The 17,211-nt window shown below is 45.8% G+C and overlaps 1 protein-coding gene across 1 annotated transcript in view; it reads right to left on the bottom strand.

Annotated features, from left to right (window-relative positions):
- Nucleotides 1-6,589: 6,589 nt before the first annotated feature.
- Nucleotides 6,590-17,211, bottom strand: part of Lmcd1 (LIM and cysteine rich domains 1) — a 64,175-nt gene continuing 53,553 nt past the window's right edge. The window contains exons 5-6 of the mRNA XM_052721250.1: nucleotides 8,058-8,273; nucleotides 6,590-7,191 (exon numbers count right to left, since the gene is read on the bottom strand). Coding sequence (XP_052577210.1) covers nucleotides 7,033-7,191; nucleotides 8,058-8,273 — 375 coding nt within the window. The 3' untranslated portion in view covers nucleotides 6,590-7,032. The remainder of the gene's footprint in view (nucleotides 7,192-8,057; nucleotides 8,274-17,211) is intronic.

Here is a 17,211-nt window from a genome sequence, read left to right as displayed (position 1 = left end):
CTCAGCTTCATCCCCAGCTGCTGTAGCTGTTTTACTGATCTTCCCCTCCCCTTCCCCAATGGAGATTGGCCTCCTGGTGATGATGAGACACCGTTAGTCAGAGTACCATAGGGCTCTGGGCACAGGGATTGGTTGAGGGGTAAACATATAAGCTACAATAGTAGGTGACCCAAGTCATTCCTAGAAAGCCCTAGAAAGAGACAGTCTCCTACACATATAGACTCATTGTGGTTATGTTTACCCTCTATTACCTTCCATTTGCACTGGGCTCATTGGCTCCAAGGAGGACCATGAGTCTATATGGTACCGGCAGCCATGTTTGCTACACTCTGGGTGAACTTGATGGAGAAGAGTGGAGGCAATGTGGAGGAAAACCATGATAAGCAAAAGGGAGAGGTGCAGGAAAGAAGCTGAACTAAGCTTGAAACCTGAGCTCCTGGGTCCAGTTGTTCCTAAAGCTGGACTTTCTCTTGAAGCCTGACTAGAAAGTCAATTCTAGAATGTCCATCCTCTCTCACCTTCTTTGTCTGTTTGTTATACTGACTTGAACTGGACCATCTTCTCTAATACCAGGAGAGATATAAATAATACTTCTCCTGTCCATAAATCCAAATCCTCTTTGTCTATGAAGAACCAACATCATCTCAAACAGAACAAAGAAACATAATACCAGTGTCTGCAGTTCCTATTTCAGCAAAGCCAAGAGTTTGAGCACAGGATCACTTTCCAACTGGCTAGCAGAGTAGGACCCATTGTATACATTGGCTGAAACAAAACAAAACCAACCAACCAGCCAACCCACCTACCAACCAACAAACCAACCTACCTACCTACCTACCAACCAAACAAACAAAAGCCCCAGGGACTCCGCAGTCCCCGGCAGCACCTGCAGTCTTGGCTTGTAAGGAGAAGAGGAGCTGTGATTGGCCATCCCCATGGCACTAGATGACCTCGTTATTCTCAGAACCTTCCCACGTTGGAAGCCAAGGTTTTGGAGAACAAGTGAGATGGCCAAGGAAGTGTCTTTCTCAATGTCACTCTTGCTTGTGTGCCCATGGGGCAGATTTGGTGAGAAATTGGGAGGACCCTCAGGACAGCGGATTTTAGATAGCCCTCCTACGAGGAAACAGCATGTGAGGTCACAGAGGTACTGACTAACTTTCAGGAGCTATTTACACTGTATGCATGCATACAGTGCCATGAGGTTTCAGGTGACAGTAGGCACACCTAGGGTGCTGTTCTCTTCAGATCATTTCACTATTATAATTGCTGTTTTAGCCTTTGTGTCTGCCTTATTTATTTGTTCAAGGTCTCACTCTGTGGTCCATCTGTTGCCACACCTTCCTGTCTTCTTGTTTCAAACATCCAAGTGTTCAGGTGTCAGGCATGTGCTCCCACTCCCAGCAGCCTTTGCGCTTTGTTCTCTTCGTGTTTTGACAGACTCCTACATATATAGATGCACTGTGGTTATGTTTACCTTTTCATATCTGCCTTTCTTGCCTGTTCTATGAGCTATGTGTTTTTACCTGGTCCCTCTATGGCTATGCCATTAGAGAAAAGGACACCTCCTCTTCTAACCATGATTAATAGTCATTAGATGCTTCAAAAGGTCTTGGGCTTCATGGGTACTTCCTTCATTCATGGCAGGAAGTTGGAGGGCACAATCCATAGCTGGTATCTATAGGTATACATATCTGCTATGTGTTCTTGGCCTCAGGAGTTGGAATAGTCATCTTCCCTAGGGACACCTCAGTAGCACAAAGTATCAAGCATTCCTGGTGAAATTGGTGTCAAAATCATATATAAACTCATTATTTCCTACACTGAAAAATTAGTTAAGAAATATCTACTGGAGACTGGAGAAATAATTCGGTAGTTAAAAGTGCTTTCTAGCCTTGTAGAAGACCAGTATTTGGATCCCAGTACCTGCATTGGGCAGCTCACAGCTGTCTATAACTACAGCTCCAAGAGTTCTGATGCTCCCTTCTGGCCTCCATAAGTACCTTTACCAATGTGCACATACTCATGCATAGACCCACACATACACACTACCAAATACTCAACTCTATTGCATTGTCAGTCCTTAAAAACAACCACATGCCTTTTGTACAGTACCTAATACTAGGTAATGATAATAAATCACTGGTCTGTAAGTTTAGTGCACTGGACTTATGATCATTAGTGTGCATTCCTTATACTATAAAAAAACAAGTTCATCATGAAATGACAGCCACATGCACCCGCAGCAGCCTCAACATCTGCTTTTCTGACTCTTGTTTGCAACGGGAAGCCACACTGAGTATGTGAAGTGCACCATCTAGGTCTGGTGCATCCTCTCCATGATGTTCCAGTACTGATGCATTTCAGAGCAAGTTTCCTGGTAACCAAATGACTCATGCCTGTATCAAAACCTCATGTTGAACATCACCAACATTTTGAAATCTATCAATCAAACAATTCAAATGAACTGGAAGAAATAATGGCTTCAGAAATGTCCAGTCAGGTAAGTAAATTGATGTGTGACCCTGGATTGCACTTTTGTTTTAGAAGTCATTATTGTGACCATTGGTGATATGGGGTTAGGTCTGAGGATTCTAAGGTAGCACTGCTTGTGCATTCCTTTCCTGATTTTGATGGCTGTGCAGTGGCTTGTGGATAAGAACATCCTTGTCAGATGCCATCTGCTAACATTTCATGGGAGGCTGGGGTGTGAGACAGTGGTACACTTGCTTAACCTGTGGAGGCCCTGGCTCCATCTCTGGTATGGTGAAGAAGGTTCAGGGGTGGTGAGGCCTGATGTCTGAAAAGCTCTTCAGCAATTCTTCATTCTCTTCTTGGCACTTTTCAAGTAAGTTTGAAGTTCTATCAGCAGAAAAAGAAAGCAAAAGCTGAATTCCCCCAAAGAGGCTCTTTATTCATCAGGGAAGTTAATAAGCACCTTGGTAGAGACACCACAGTCGGCACCAAGCCCTTTCTCTCCCTGGAACAAGGCTGTGAGAGCCAGTTATTTTTTTTTTTTTTTGTCACAGGAAGTACCCCACCCCCCCAAAAAAGTAGGAAGTGGTGCAGCCTGGGAATGGTACATAGCCAACAATGTCTGCTTCAGTCTGAAATCTGTATCTGTGATCTTGATCAGCAGGAACACGATGCCATTAGCGAAGGGAACCACACCAGACACTGGGCTATTTGGGCTTTCCGTTCCTTGCCAGGCCTTGTACAGAGGGTGAGGGAAACCGTGATGGTGAGATTATTGTAAGGAAGACCATGGCTCATTCCCCGTTGCAAACATCTATCAAAATGTCACATTTTGTTCCCCATAAAAATGCACAATGATTATTTGTTCATTAAGAATAAAAGAAGAAAGAAAGAAGTTTGTAAATGGAGCTTTTCACCAACAAATAATTGCAGTATGATAAGAGTGCTAGAAGGCTGTGAGCCTGGGGCTTACTGAGTACACAGATCAAGGAGCCTAGAGAATGCAGTGATGAAGTTGGCAGCCACTCTCTGTGCTGATTCAGGGATAATAGCATGCAACAAATGACACTGGGCATTGCAAGCATGTGTCCTTCTGATGCTGGTACAGTGCCCCTCAGCTCCAGGTCCTCTTGGAAGACACAGCAATTAAGCATAATTAAGAAACCTGATCACGCCGGGCGGTGGTGGCGCACGCCTTTAATCCCAGCACTCGGGAGGCAGAGCCAGGCGGATCTCTGTGAGTTCGAGGCCAGCCTGGGCTACCAAGTGAGTCCCAGGAAAGGTGCAAAGCTACACAGAGAAACCCTGTCTCGAAAAACCAAAAAAAAAAAAAAAAAAGAAACCTGATCACAAAACAAAGAAATGTCAACTTCTATGTGAGAATCAGAGAGCTCCTGATTGTTCTTGAAGGAGAGAGGGCACAGAGGCAGGGTGTGTGTGTGTGTGTGTGTGTGTGTGTGTGTGTGTGTGTGTGTGTGTATGTAGCTTGTCTGGAAGCAGTGTAGAGATACTAAGGTCCTGCCAGGGAGAACATTAAAAATCATTGTATGTCTGCTAGAATATGTGCCAGGCAGGATGTGACATCAGAGATGATGGGAAAGGATGGTGGAGTGGCACTGGACTGAGTGGCCCGCTGGAAGGAGAGGGGGATCCCCAAGAGAGGACTCAGGCACTCCAAGTGCAAGGGCAGGGTTATTGATGGACAGGGGTATGCTCCAGGAAGGTATACTTGGTGGTCACCTGTAGGCAGAGGCAATCTGATCACGTTGAGGTTTCAACAGGACAGGTCATGCATCTCATCGTCTCCCTGTCCAGCTGTCACCAACTCCGGCTTGAGTCTGTCTGAATGCTCCCACAGTTCCTGTGCCAGGGTCTCAGCTTTTGTGTTGTCCACAAGGGAGGAGCAGGCTGGCCTTGTCCACTTTTGTGCCTCAAGGTCACCCTCCTCACTCTGTTCTGTGCCCCTGTCACACAATGTATGACAGTCCTGTCTGTCTATGCTTCATATTCATCCCTTTATCTCCAACACCACAAACTGGGCATTGACTAAATGGACAGGCTTCTTCCACAGGGCCTTTGTCCTGGGTATCCACGTATACATCCTTAACCCTTGATCCTTCACTCTTTGTCAGATCAGGGTCACTTTTTTTTTTTCATTCTTGACTAGTCTCTTTTTGGTGAATCTTCCTTTTATAGCACCTACAGTAACTGTAGTTTCACATTGACCTGTAGATGTGTTTTCCTGAAGCTGGTCTCTATAATCTGTAAAATTCATGGAAGGAGTGGTCATTGTTTTGGGGGGGAGAGGTATCCCCTGTACACAGAACAAGGACTGAACACTGTAGTGTATACTGAACATTTCTAGGTTGGGTGGCTGGCTAGCTGGCTGACTGGTTGGCTAGATGGCTGGCTGGCTGAGTAGATGGCTGGCTGGCTAGGCAGATGGATGGGTAGATTGGTAGATGGATATGTGACTATTCTACTGGTACTTCAGGGAAGTACCTGAGTAACGGATAATGCCCCAGGAGCATCTTGTAGGGCATGTGAACTTTTAATTGATAATAGCCTTCAGGTAACCAAGAAGAAGCAGAAGCATGGGGTAGTGGGTGGAGTTTGTACCTATGTAAGAGAAAGAGGGAAGTACTGAGTTCTGAGGTTGGAGACAGATGGACCATGCTTTGGAAGGTTTCAAATGCTAGAGTTGAAGTCTGGTTCCTAAGTTGACAGGCACTGAGGAGCTGTGGGAATTGATTGAGGGCAAAGAGGGGCTTAGAACTTGTCTTTGAGACAGCCCAACAATGGTCAAACCGAGGCGGGTGGGAGAGACGCGCCAGAGGCTGATACCCGCCACTGGAGGAGAAATCTCAGTGTTTCCTCAGGCTTGCAAAGCCCGTAAATGGAGCTGCGGCAGGTAAGAGAGTCAGGGCAACAGATGGGAAATTTTAAGAAGAACACTGATGACTGCAACATGCGCTCCTGGGACCAGTGTCTTTTTCATCCTTGTCTATCTGGTAGAGAAAGAAGTGGTGCTTAGAAATTGTGGGAAGGAAATAAATTTGAGGACTGAAAATACTCAGACCATAAAAGGGAGATAAAATCATGTCCCCCCCCCCTCCACTCTGTATTTGGCTCACCAAATGTTCAGTTGGCAACATGTGACAATTGAGAGATTTCTCATAAAAATGCCATTGTTTTAAAGGTTTATGTTGATTGGGCACCGCATCCCATCCACTGGGTGAGCCTAGGTACCTTGGGCAGCTCCCAGCACTCTGCCAGGTCTTGCTCCCAGGCAGGCTCACTCTGACCTGCCTAGATGCTAAGGACAGCTGAGTTGGGCCCTTAGCGCCAAAGAACATCATCAGCTCCAGTAACTTGCATGCCTGAAAGGAATGAGAATGTTCTACAAGCAATTCTTGTCTCTCTCTCTCACTCTCTGTATATCAGACTATTAAGCAAGGCACCCCAGGGGATTGGAATTTCCTCCCAGGAATCTTATCCTGGGAGAAGGAAAAGGCTGAATGAAGCCTGATGCCAGCCAGGGAGGGATTCTGTCACCTGGAAAGGTTTTGTATAGTTCAGACAAGCTGGCTTGACCTATGGCAGAGTCATTGAAGATGCAACAATGGATGGGCTGCTTAGTCACGCACACCTCTTGCATCCTATTTAAGCCCAAGTCTCTTCTTGTAAGTACCCCAAACATGGATTTTTGTTTGTGTGTATGGGGGCGGGGTTGCCAGATCTCTTTGTCCCTTTTCCATGTGTGGCCAAGTTAAACAAATTTCCTTTTTATGTTTTTCACTATTAATTTGGTTCTTTTAATTGGCTTATTGAGGACGAATGATTGAACCTGGCTGGTGAGGGCTGCCAAAGGCACAGGCCTCAGTCCTTAATTCTAGTAACATTTGTACTTTTAGGGTACCATGAAATATGGGTAAGTGTTGCTATCAGGTATCTGGGAGCGTGGGGAAAGCAATGGAGGAGAGGAATCGGGTCTGATAAGCATGTCTATAGAAGTAACTTATTAGCATCTCCTGGTAGTACCAGTTCAGGGTCTTGGGCATAACCACCTCTTACAGAATCAGCATCATGGTGTAAATAATTAGACAAAGGTGTATGAGTGAGAAATTCATAAACCTTTTATTGATATGTTTATCATGCCAACAATATTGTTTATTGAAGATTCAGATTCCACTTGAAAAAGAGGCAAACAAATGAGAGTTGAGATTCCATCCTGCCCCCGGAGGGATCCCATGTCCAAGGGAAAGAAGCACAGCCTACAGCTACTTGGTTGGATCCCTCAGAAATGTATTCTGGGAAATTTCTCCCAGGGCTCCCTTGCAGGATACCAGTGTGTCTTTAGTTGGTTGCAGTTGGGAAACAATAAATTCATTCTGAGACTTGTTAGAAAACCTCTGCTGTTAAAACTACTGACCCTCAAGGATCTGCCACCACTCAACCTAGACTATGCACTGTTTGCTGGCTGTTGCATCTGCCCCAGAGGATGCCTTCAGTCTCGTGGTGGGATCCAATAGACCCTGGCTGTGGGTGGGCAGCCCTTCAGGAACGTTTGGACTTGCTACAAGTGGGGCACAGGAGCTGACCCTTGGTGACGATGTACGCACGGCCGCTCAGCAGCTGCTCACAGCCCTCACAGATGAAGTGCTTCCGGTGCCAAGCCAGGTCTTCCACACGCTGGTAGTCTTCTGAGAAGATGATCTGGGAAGAGAGACAGAGGAAGGCATGACTGAGGTTCTGCCCATCAGTAGAGGCAGTGTGTACAGGATAAATTATGGGATAGTAGCTTATCCCATCTCATTTGTGTTGTGACCTTTAAATGCCTCCACAAAGCAATCTGACATAATCTGAGGGTCATGGCTGTGTCTCAGCTTTTCAGGCATGAGAAAGAAAATACTCGGCTACAGGCAGGTTTTTATTTATGTTTGTGAAACTTTTTGGGTGAGTTCAGAGACCAGTTATTTTCTGAGTTTGGATTACATAACTTGAGTGACCCTGGCCGACAATTAACAACAGAGAAGCAGAGACTGGGCATTTGCTAAGAACAAAAAACCATGGAGTGGGCTCTTGGACCCAGAATAAAGTGACACCCTAGAATGACTCCAGGAGCTGAGAAAAGGCAGAATGGAAACCTGGTTTAACAGGCCTTCTGACTTTGGAGCACAATAGGACATGAGCATGAGTTGTCATTTAGACATTTGCCAGCCTTGTGACTTGGCAAATTATACCACCTCTCTGTTCCTCCACTTACATGTAACTTGGCTTTTTAAAAAATGCTGTTGTCTAAGGATTCAAACTCAACTCTTCATATTTGCAGGGCAAGCATTTTTACTAGGTGAGCTATCAGGGTGGTCCTCCTACATCCAACCTCCAAAGTTCTGGGATTGTAAGCATGTGTCACCATTCTTAGCTCAGATTCATTTTGTAGATGAGAAAAGAGAGGCTGGGGTACCCAATTTTCTCAAATGAAGAATGCACCATCAGCAAAGCCATACCTAATTGGTATTGGGGTTGCACTATATAACATGGCCATGCCCACTTGCTCCCATCAGCCTACTGACTCTCACCTCGTCACAGCCTGAGCATCGGGGTCGCAAACTCTCACAGTAGTGGCGGCCACACCAGGGGGCACCATCCTTCCAGAAGTAGATGAGGTCCACCAGTGGCTCTGAGCACTTGATACACACAAAGCATGTGGGGTGCCACTGCTTGCTGTAGCCAGCCCTATCAGCATAGACCACAGGGCTGTCAGCGGGGGCAGCTCCCTTGCAGAGCTCACAGACCTGGAAAGGATATGGGAAAGAGGGGTATGTATTGTAGGTTTGAATCCCAGTTCCACACTTTCTACTTCCTGTGTGACTTTGAACAAGTTAAAAGACTTCTCTGTTCCTTGGTTTTGCCACTTGCAAAGTGGGATAAATGCATTGTCAATCTTTGAGGACTAAATAAAGTGACTTATCGATCGTTGTGATTCTCAAGTTGATTAACCTCACCACTCTTTGTGTCCTCGTAGTTATGAAGATTTCCACAAAGTTTTTGTTGATGGGGGAAACAGTGATTGATAATCATCTTAAGAGAAATTAAAACTGAGAACATTTGAATTACTTCCTTACAATGATAGGAATAAGCTTATATGGCGTGTTAGCACATGTGTTTAATGCCTGAAAACAACTGTATTTTCTAAGACAAACAAACAAAATCCTTAGTGAGAAGAGCAATTAAATATCTTTTTAAAAACTCACTTAAGACGGCTGGATTCTCTTAACTACTCATATGTCTGTATTTTGCCTTGTGCCATTTTGGTTGAAATCTGTAGAGGAACTCTGGCCTCACTTTGATAAGTTGGACTAGGAAGGGAGGAGTATTCAAATAGCCGTCCAAGAAAACAGGATATGCGTCTTTGACTCTACATCAAAATTCAACAAGTGGCCATTTCTCAGAAGTTAGTCACGGGCCTGAGCTGGCTCAGGGAGTAAGGTGCTTGCTGCCAAGCTGATGACCTGAGTTTGACCCCTGTGACCCACACAGTGGAAGGAAAGAATTGACTCTAGCAAATTGTCCTCTGACCTCTACATGTGTGCTGTGGCACATGTGTGTCCCCCTCAAAAAATATCAACAAAAAATGTCACCACATATAATATGAGGTCACAGGAACCCTTCTTTTTACTCAACTTTAAAGAGATTTTTTGCCCTGCATTGCCTTCTGATCACCTTTTAATTCTTGAATAGTTTGAGATTTACAGAAGAAAAAAAAAAGCAGAGAATTCTCACACACCACATTCTGTTTTCTCTGTTCTTAACTGGCTTGTATTAGCCAGGCACCTTTGTCAGCGAGCTAGTAGTAACACACAATTGAGGGACTTCATTCAGGTACCTTGAGATTTCATGTGACCTCCTTCCTCTATTCTGGTACACACCCAGGACCCCACACTTAGTCTTCTGCTTTGTGGGCTCTCCTTTGGGGGAAGGGGTGACAGTTTCTTAACATGTCTCTGTTTGTGGGACCTTGACAGTTTGGGGGAGTCATGGTCAGATATTTGGTAAAATGTATGCCAGTTGGAATCTGCCTGATGTCACTCTCATGGGGTGACACAGAAGTGAGGGCCCCAGAGGCCAACCCTGCTCTCTTCACCTGCTACCAGGGGCATGTGCTGTCACTTCGACTCCTAAGGAGGAGTGTTGATCGTGGTTGAACAAGGATGTTGACCATGACCCCATGGCTGAGATTTGGTAGTCAAGTTTCTCCACAGAGAAGATTTCCTCTTCTTTCCATATTGTCCTCTTTGCAAGAAACTTACTTCATATTCCTCGTGTAAAGAGCTCTCCACTTTCTCATGGTTCAAGTAACTACATGCACTATGTCGAATCATACAAACCCTTGACCTCACAGGTTCCCCTAAAGGTACTTTGAGAATCATTGATTGACATATCTCCTGGATTTATAAGTGTTGGACAGCATTCTTCTTACATACCTATCCATCTATCCACCCACCCATCCATCCATCCATCCATCCATCCATCCTCCCATACCTCCCTCTCTTCCTTTCACATTTATAAACTTGTCTTTTTCATCCTCTCAGGAATGGGAATTTGACAGTCTTACAACATAAACTCTCTTGAGCCATTTGAAAGCCTCTTCTGCTCCTCAAAGCCCCAGGATGATGATGCCTCTCATGTCCTTAGGGCAAATCTGTACCCTGCAGTGTGCTTGGATGTTGTGCCCATTATGAATAGCCTCACACACACCTGGCAGTCGTTTCTGTGTGAGGAAAACTGTTGTTTTCCCTTCTAGAGACACCTATGCCTCCAAGAGACTCGGTGACTTGCTCAGCGATACACAGTTTTCAGAAGGCAAAAGCCCAAGCTACCTCCAAAGCCCAGGTCTCTAGACCACGTGCTGTGGCTTTTACACTGGTGTCAGCAAACGACTGCCTGAGGCTGCTCCGATATAACAAATACTTTATCCTCAAAAATAACTCGATTTTCCTTATTGTCAAACCTAGATTTTTTAAAAAGAACTGTGTTTAAGGGCTACATTTTCAATTGCATGAATAAAAATGCCACAGAAATTTGTTTTCTCTCTCGTTATGTAAAACGCTCACAGGGTGCCATCCATTTTGGCTGTTGGCTCAGGATACCGGAAATGTTTACTGTCTGACCCTGCAGTATTTGCTGTCTTTGGTCTTTTCTTTGGATGCTAATTTTAATTTACTAAGTCCTGTCAGGCCCAATTCCAAATATTTACATTTTGCCATGTTTGGATGGGGAGGTATATGTTAAAAGTCTATTATAGGGACTGAAGTAAGAATGCTTACTGCTCTTTCAGAGGACCCACATGTGATTCCCAGCATCCGGGTCAGTTGGTTCACAACTGCCAGTAACTCCAGCTCCAGGAGACCTGGTGTCCTCTTCTGGCCTCTGCAGGCTTATGCACACATGCATATACATAAATTTAAAAAACAAAAATTAAAAGTCTACTGTAATTTGGAATCAGAATATTCCCTACAGGCCCTATGTTAATAGCTTGGTTCTCAGCCTCTCGGCATTATTGATGGGAGGTGGAGCCTGATAAGAGGTCACAGGGATGTGGCCTTGAAGGGGATGGTGGGATGCTCATCTCTTTATCTCTTTGCTTTCTGGATACCATGTGGTGAGCAGTTTTGTTCCACTACACACTGGCCATGGTTTCACCACCTTATCATATGCCCAAGGTGACAAGGGCAACTTACCATAGGAAGAAACCCTGGCAATTGTGATCTCAATGAATCTTCTTCCCTTATTGATTCTCCCAAGTATTTGCTACAGTAACAGAAAGCTGCATAATGTAAACACTATACCTATCTTACCTTTTTTTTTTTCTTTTCTTGGTTTTTTGAGACAGAGTTTCTCTGTGTAGCTTTGCGCCTTTCCTGGAACTCGCTTTGGAGACCAGGCTGACCTCGAACTCACAGAGATCCTTTTAATCCTCACAGAGTGCTGGGATTAAAGGCATATGCCACCACCACCCGGCATCTATCTTGCCTCTTTTAGTGATCTACTTAATATACTCTTGCACACTGAAGAGTAAGTAAGTAAAATGATGACGATTAGGATAAGGAAACTAAGTGAGTCTCTACTCCATGTAACCTAGCTTCCTGGAGCACAGTAGGTACTGAGTTAATGTCTAGGCATGGAAGGCATTTTTATCTGGATGGATCTGAACTGGATGTTCACTGCCTGATAATGGACTTTAGAACGTTCTAGTTTTCCAGATTCACCTCTCCCCTTTGAACGAAAAGGGGGAGTCCCTCAGTTAACTGAAAACGCTGTACCTCTTCCCATGAGTGAGTACCACCAGCCTGGGACTCATCAGAGCGTCAAAAGCATAAATGAGAGTCAGGTCTATTCCTGCACACTGCCTGCCGTGCCCACATGGGCATTGTAAGGCACGAGGACAGGGCGGCTGGAGCATACAGTACGTCTTCTGTCTGGTTTCTAAGTTTTGTAGAATGGAATTTCCAGTCCTTTCCTCCCACACATAAGGGACTGAAGGGACTTACTGTTGGCTAACCACACCCCAGAACCCCAGATGTTGTTGAACATGGAAGGAGAGGACAGGGGAAAAGAAATGGCCTGGGGATGCTGGCCGGCACCTCGGCGACGTGTGGCAGGGAGTGGGCGATATAAGCTTTTTTTTTTTTTTTTTTTGGTTTTTCGAGACAGGGTTTCCCTGTGTAGCTTTGTGCCTTTCCTGGAACTCACTTGGTAGCCCAGGCTGGCCTCGAACTCACAGAGATCCGCCTGGCTCTGCCTCCCGAGTGCTGGGATTAAAGGCCTGCGCCGCCACCCCGCCCGGCCGATATGAGCTTTTAAGAAAGGCAGTTTGAGTGGGTGCTCAAGGGTGACTCTGAAGTCACATGGTGGATGGAGACTTTATTTGGGAGGCAACAGGGACCGCTGCAGGTTCTTGAGGCCAGGAGTGCAGAGGTGTGGTCTGAACTGTAGGGTAATAACCAGGGCAGTGAGGAGGAAGAAAACAATCAGTTTCCCAGAACTGGGTGTCAGCCTACCCACCTTTTAACAGTGCTCTGTCAGGTCCCTGCCTTAGGAATATGCTTTTCCCCATGACTCTTTGGGTGACAGTTACTCCCCTTCACCAGCTCTTTGTAGCAAACAATATCATTGTCAGTTTGTAAAAACATGTAGTGTAACCAGTCCCTTCAACATGTCTGCTTTCTCTTTCTTCCTTTGGGTGACCTCCTCCTTTTCTCCCTTCTCCCCCTACTTCTTCTGTCTTCCTGGTCATCTCAAAGGCTGAGGACTCTGAGGACCCTGGGCCTGTCAGCCTCATGGGCTCTCAGCCACCAGGAACAGGTTGGCAATGAATGATCAGACCCTACACCTACTTGGGTGCTGTGATCCTGGCCTCCCCGACCGACCACCACCCTTGGTGAAGCTCCCAGCTTCTTAACTGTACAGAGTGGCAGGGAGTCAAGCTCTGGAGTCAGGCTGCCTGCATGATTGCTGTGTGACCTCAGGCAAGCTGACCTCTTTCTGTCCCAATTTTGTCATCTGTCAAACAGGGACACTGTTAGCAGTAGCAGCATTTTGGGGGTTACTGTAAGAGTTCAGTGGATTTACTGGGGAATTTGAAGGGTTCATTTGTTATCCATACCTCTTCTCTCATAGGATAGAAAGCTGAGGCTCAGAGGGGTTAAATTATCCCTGTACGTTGACCATGCCGTGCTGAGATCAAGGTTGGAGCTGGCTCTTCATTTCCATGATGCTATACCATGTGGACTCTCCCTGGGTGCTCCTCCCACACTTTGCATTTCCTGTGCCCCTTCTCTCCAGCTGAGCTGGGTCAGAACATCAGTTGACTCCCACAGTCTGACTGGCTTGTGTCAGAGCCCCATGCCCAGGGACTCTGAGCCCCGAGCCTGTGGCCGCTGCTCTTTTCTCTAACCCTGCCTCCTTGGAGACCCTAGTTCTCAGAATTATCCTGTCTCGGGTCCCCTGGAGGGCTTGCAGCAACACACTCCTTTACTCCCTTTCCCTTGAGCATTTGATTCAACAGGCCAGGAATTTGCAAGGTCCAAGGAGATATGCATACTGCTGGGGGCTGCACTTTGAGAAACCACCATGGAGTGCTAAAACCTGAGTGAGTGTTGTGTGAAGTCCGCCCTGTGGCTTGGGGGCTACAGGCTAATTTGAATTCCTAGAGAGTTTATATTTTAATACTTTCCAAGGAAGCCGTGTGGCCACGCTTGGACTTTTTGGTAAAGGAGGTGGTGCAGGCAGGCAGAACTTCCTTGGGACTAGGGTAAAAGGCTTTTAGGAAGTCATTTGTCTTGAGCACGTCAGCTGTATTTTGCTCCTGTTCCCAAGTGCCCAAACTCAGCTTGCTTATGAGTGTTCCCAATAGCTGCCAGAGAACCTTGTCTGCACAGCACTTTCCCCTGGGACAGGGGAGGTGGGACAGAACTTTTCAGAGGTAGAACTGGTAGGAGGCTTTTGTCCATGCCCACAACTTTCTATGACTCACTCACATACGTAGGACAAGGAACTTAGTCAAATAGTCAAAAATAGTGGTTCATGTTTATAATCCCAGCACCCAGGAAACTGAGGCAGGGAGATCTCCACAACCAGCTAGAGACCAACCAGGGCAACAGAACAAGTAAATGAACAGAAAAAAGAGTCAAAATGAGCAATTTTGAATATTTTGTGCTTGGATCTAGACAGTGTTTAAACATCTGACTTGAGAAAGACAAGGGTGACCCAACAAGGCTGAGGTAGCTGAGCCTCTGTGGGGCTGTGGGTTCCCTGCTTTGGGATGTGTTCAGATCTAATCGGCAGCGTCTTGGATACTCTTCCAATGAGCATGGCATTGAATTCCCTTTCCCCGAGGAATCATGTCCCAGTTTAGTTCAACAGAATGTGCAGAGTGCCACCATATGACACAAAGCAGGAAGGTGGTCCTCTGCTTATGACAGGGTTGGGTCATCAGAAGTGGAAACTCTAAGTTGCTATGCACCCAGCACTGTGAACTGTCAGCCCCCTGACTTAGCAACACAGTTCAGTCGAGTCTTGGTGTTGACTTTTACAACAGAGTGGCTGACCAGCAGCTGTACCCTACTCCACTGCCCAGTGCCATGAGGGAGAACAGTACCCATGGCTAATCCAGGAAAACACCAAATTTCAAGACTCAGTGTCTCCCAAATTCCTATCCCGATTTTACAACAGTCTACATTTGTATAACCTTAAGCAGAGTTAGTTAAGTTAGGGATCATGTATGCAGCTTTTCTTGGACTCCGTTTCTAAAGACACACCCCTGAGGACCCCTGAGAAGAAGGAAGTTACAGCATCCAGAATCTTCCATACTGAGGTGATCATCACATGGAGAAGTAGAGGAAGAGTCCCCAGGAGACCCTGCCTGACCAACGCGGCTGTGTAATTTCCCCAGTCTGGCCCAAATGTGAATGCAGACCCCTGCCCAAGCAAAGCTGAGTGGATAGAGACACGATGTCTCTATGGAGCTCCGCTCAAATGGCTGATCTGAGAACAAAAGGGACCTCATTGACATAAACCACTTGGCTCCACAGCATAGTGAAAGAACCACACTGAACAGGGATACATGGAGTCATGTGTTGTAGCATACATGTACACAGAGTATTTCAGGCTGTAGCAGCTTCAGGACAGTGGCCAAGGGCCATGCAGCTATAGAACTCTATCTAAGGACCAAGGTTCAGAGAGACCCATGGGCCCAGAAAGACCTCTGTAGTTACAGTAATCCCTGCCTTGGGCTTGCCAGAAGCACATCCCAATCACTCTGTTTTTCTCCTGGAAGGCTCTTATCCAAAGGCCTACCCAGTCTAAATCCAGAGTGCCTCGTGAAAATCTCACCACTGCACTCCAGTAAATATTAACACAAGGACTTGAACTCAGGCACTGGCTTCGCTCCCATGCAAACACTCAACAACTTATTTATAAACAGCATCTCCCATGTCCTCTTATGGTGCTTAGTCCTCAGCCTTGTGGCCCGCAGAAGGTCCCCCCGCCAACCCCCATTTTCTGGCCTGGCATCATTTCTGCAGGCTTAACTGTCTTGAGTTCTGTTTACATACACACCAGTCTTCCTGGGGCCCTAGAGGGCGTAGAAGGAGCACACTGGCTGCACAGTGGTTAGGGTCCCAGGCCTGGAATGTGGTCAGTATAACGGCTTCACCCCTAGGGAAGCACAGGAGAAACCGGGGCTTGTTCAAGCCTCAGTAATGGTGGTCCCTGGCTTACAGGAAACCCGTTACCCATGGTGGCCACTATTGCTATTTATATACCAACTACAAATCCGCCTCTCATCCTTCACTAACAGCCTTTTGACCAAGGATGTTTTCTTGGAGCAGGTTACAACTATGAGGCCTTTGCCCAGGGAAGCCAAATATCAGGTACTTTTAATTGGATCCTCCTTGCTTGTTCAGGCCTGAGATGGGCATGAAGCACATAAGCTACTCTCATGAGAGAAAACAGTAGCCTGCATTTATTCTCACAGTGAGCTCAAGGACCAGCTTGGTACAGAAGGTAAGTTGTCTGCTTCACAGCTGAGCAGGGTAAAGTTTTCAGCGTATTCTCTGTCGCAGGGCACAATGTCTAGATCTGGGCACAGGGGGTACCTGCAACATTGGATGTGCTATGCAGTCTATGAAGATGCAGAGAAAGAAAGAGGCTGGAGAGACGGACCAGCAGTTAAAAGCACTGGCTGCTTTTGTAGAGTTTAGTTCCCAGCACCCGCATGGTGGCTCGCAACCATATGCAACTCTAGTTACAAGCGAACTGAGGTCTTCTTCTGGCTTTGACAGGCACTAGACACACACATGTTGCACATATATATGTGTAGGTGAGCATAAAAGTCTAAAAATAAAATGTTTCTAAAATTGGAAAAAAATACATGTACACACACAATATGATTTATAGGGTAATTTTTAGGATTAGATAAAATGACATGGAAATTTCCTGGCGTGGTACCTGACATAACTTAGGTAAAGGGTGGTACAACATTGTCAGCTGTTAATCATCACCAGCATCATCATCACCATTTCACCATCACCACTAGGACCATCACTGACACCAGGATCAATATCATCGTCACTAGGACCATCCCCGCCATCCCTATCATCATCACTGGCGCCATTATCATCACCATTACTATGATAATCACCATTGTTATTATCTACACCATCATCATCACCGTTACTATGACCATCTCCACCATCGTCGCCAACACCATCACAATCAACATCATTGATTAACGTATAAAAGCAAAAAGCAAGAGAAGAAAAAAGAAACAAAACCCAAATCATTAGGAAAAAGCTGAAGATGGCTTTTCTTGCTCAGGGGTCAGCAAACTACATTTCTCCATGGATTAACTCCAGACCACCACCTGTTTTTTGTAAAGTTTTATTGGCTCATAGCCAGTCACTTGTTTAGATAGAGCCTATAATAGTATGCTCCAGGGCCCGAGCTGAGTAGAGGTGACAGGGACTGTAGGCCTGCCAACTTTGATATACTCACCCTCTGTCCTTTATTGAAAAGAGCTTGCCAATGGCTGTTTCAGTCAATGGAATAGTATGTAGCCCACTCAAAAGAAGGAAGAAAAAATGACTGTAAAAGTCACATGGCCACATGGGAAAGTATTTATAGTATAAAAAGTGGAATAAAGGGATTTTTTTCTTTGGAAAAATGATCTTT

The sequence above is a fragment of the Peromyscus californicus genome, unplaced genomic scaffold (genome assembly GCF_007827085.1).
Source record: "Peromyscus californicus insignis strain IS unplaced genomic scaffold, ASM782708v3 Scaffold_6__1_contigs__length_162567912, whole genome shotgun sequence".
In the NCBI taxonomy this organism is placed as follows: Eukaryota; Metazoa; Chordata; class Mammalia; order Rodentia; family Cricetidae; genus Peromyscus; species Peromyscus californicus.
The sequence above is the reverse complement of the archived record's forward strand: the minus strand, read 5'-3'. Positions and strand labels throughout refer to the sequence as shown.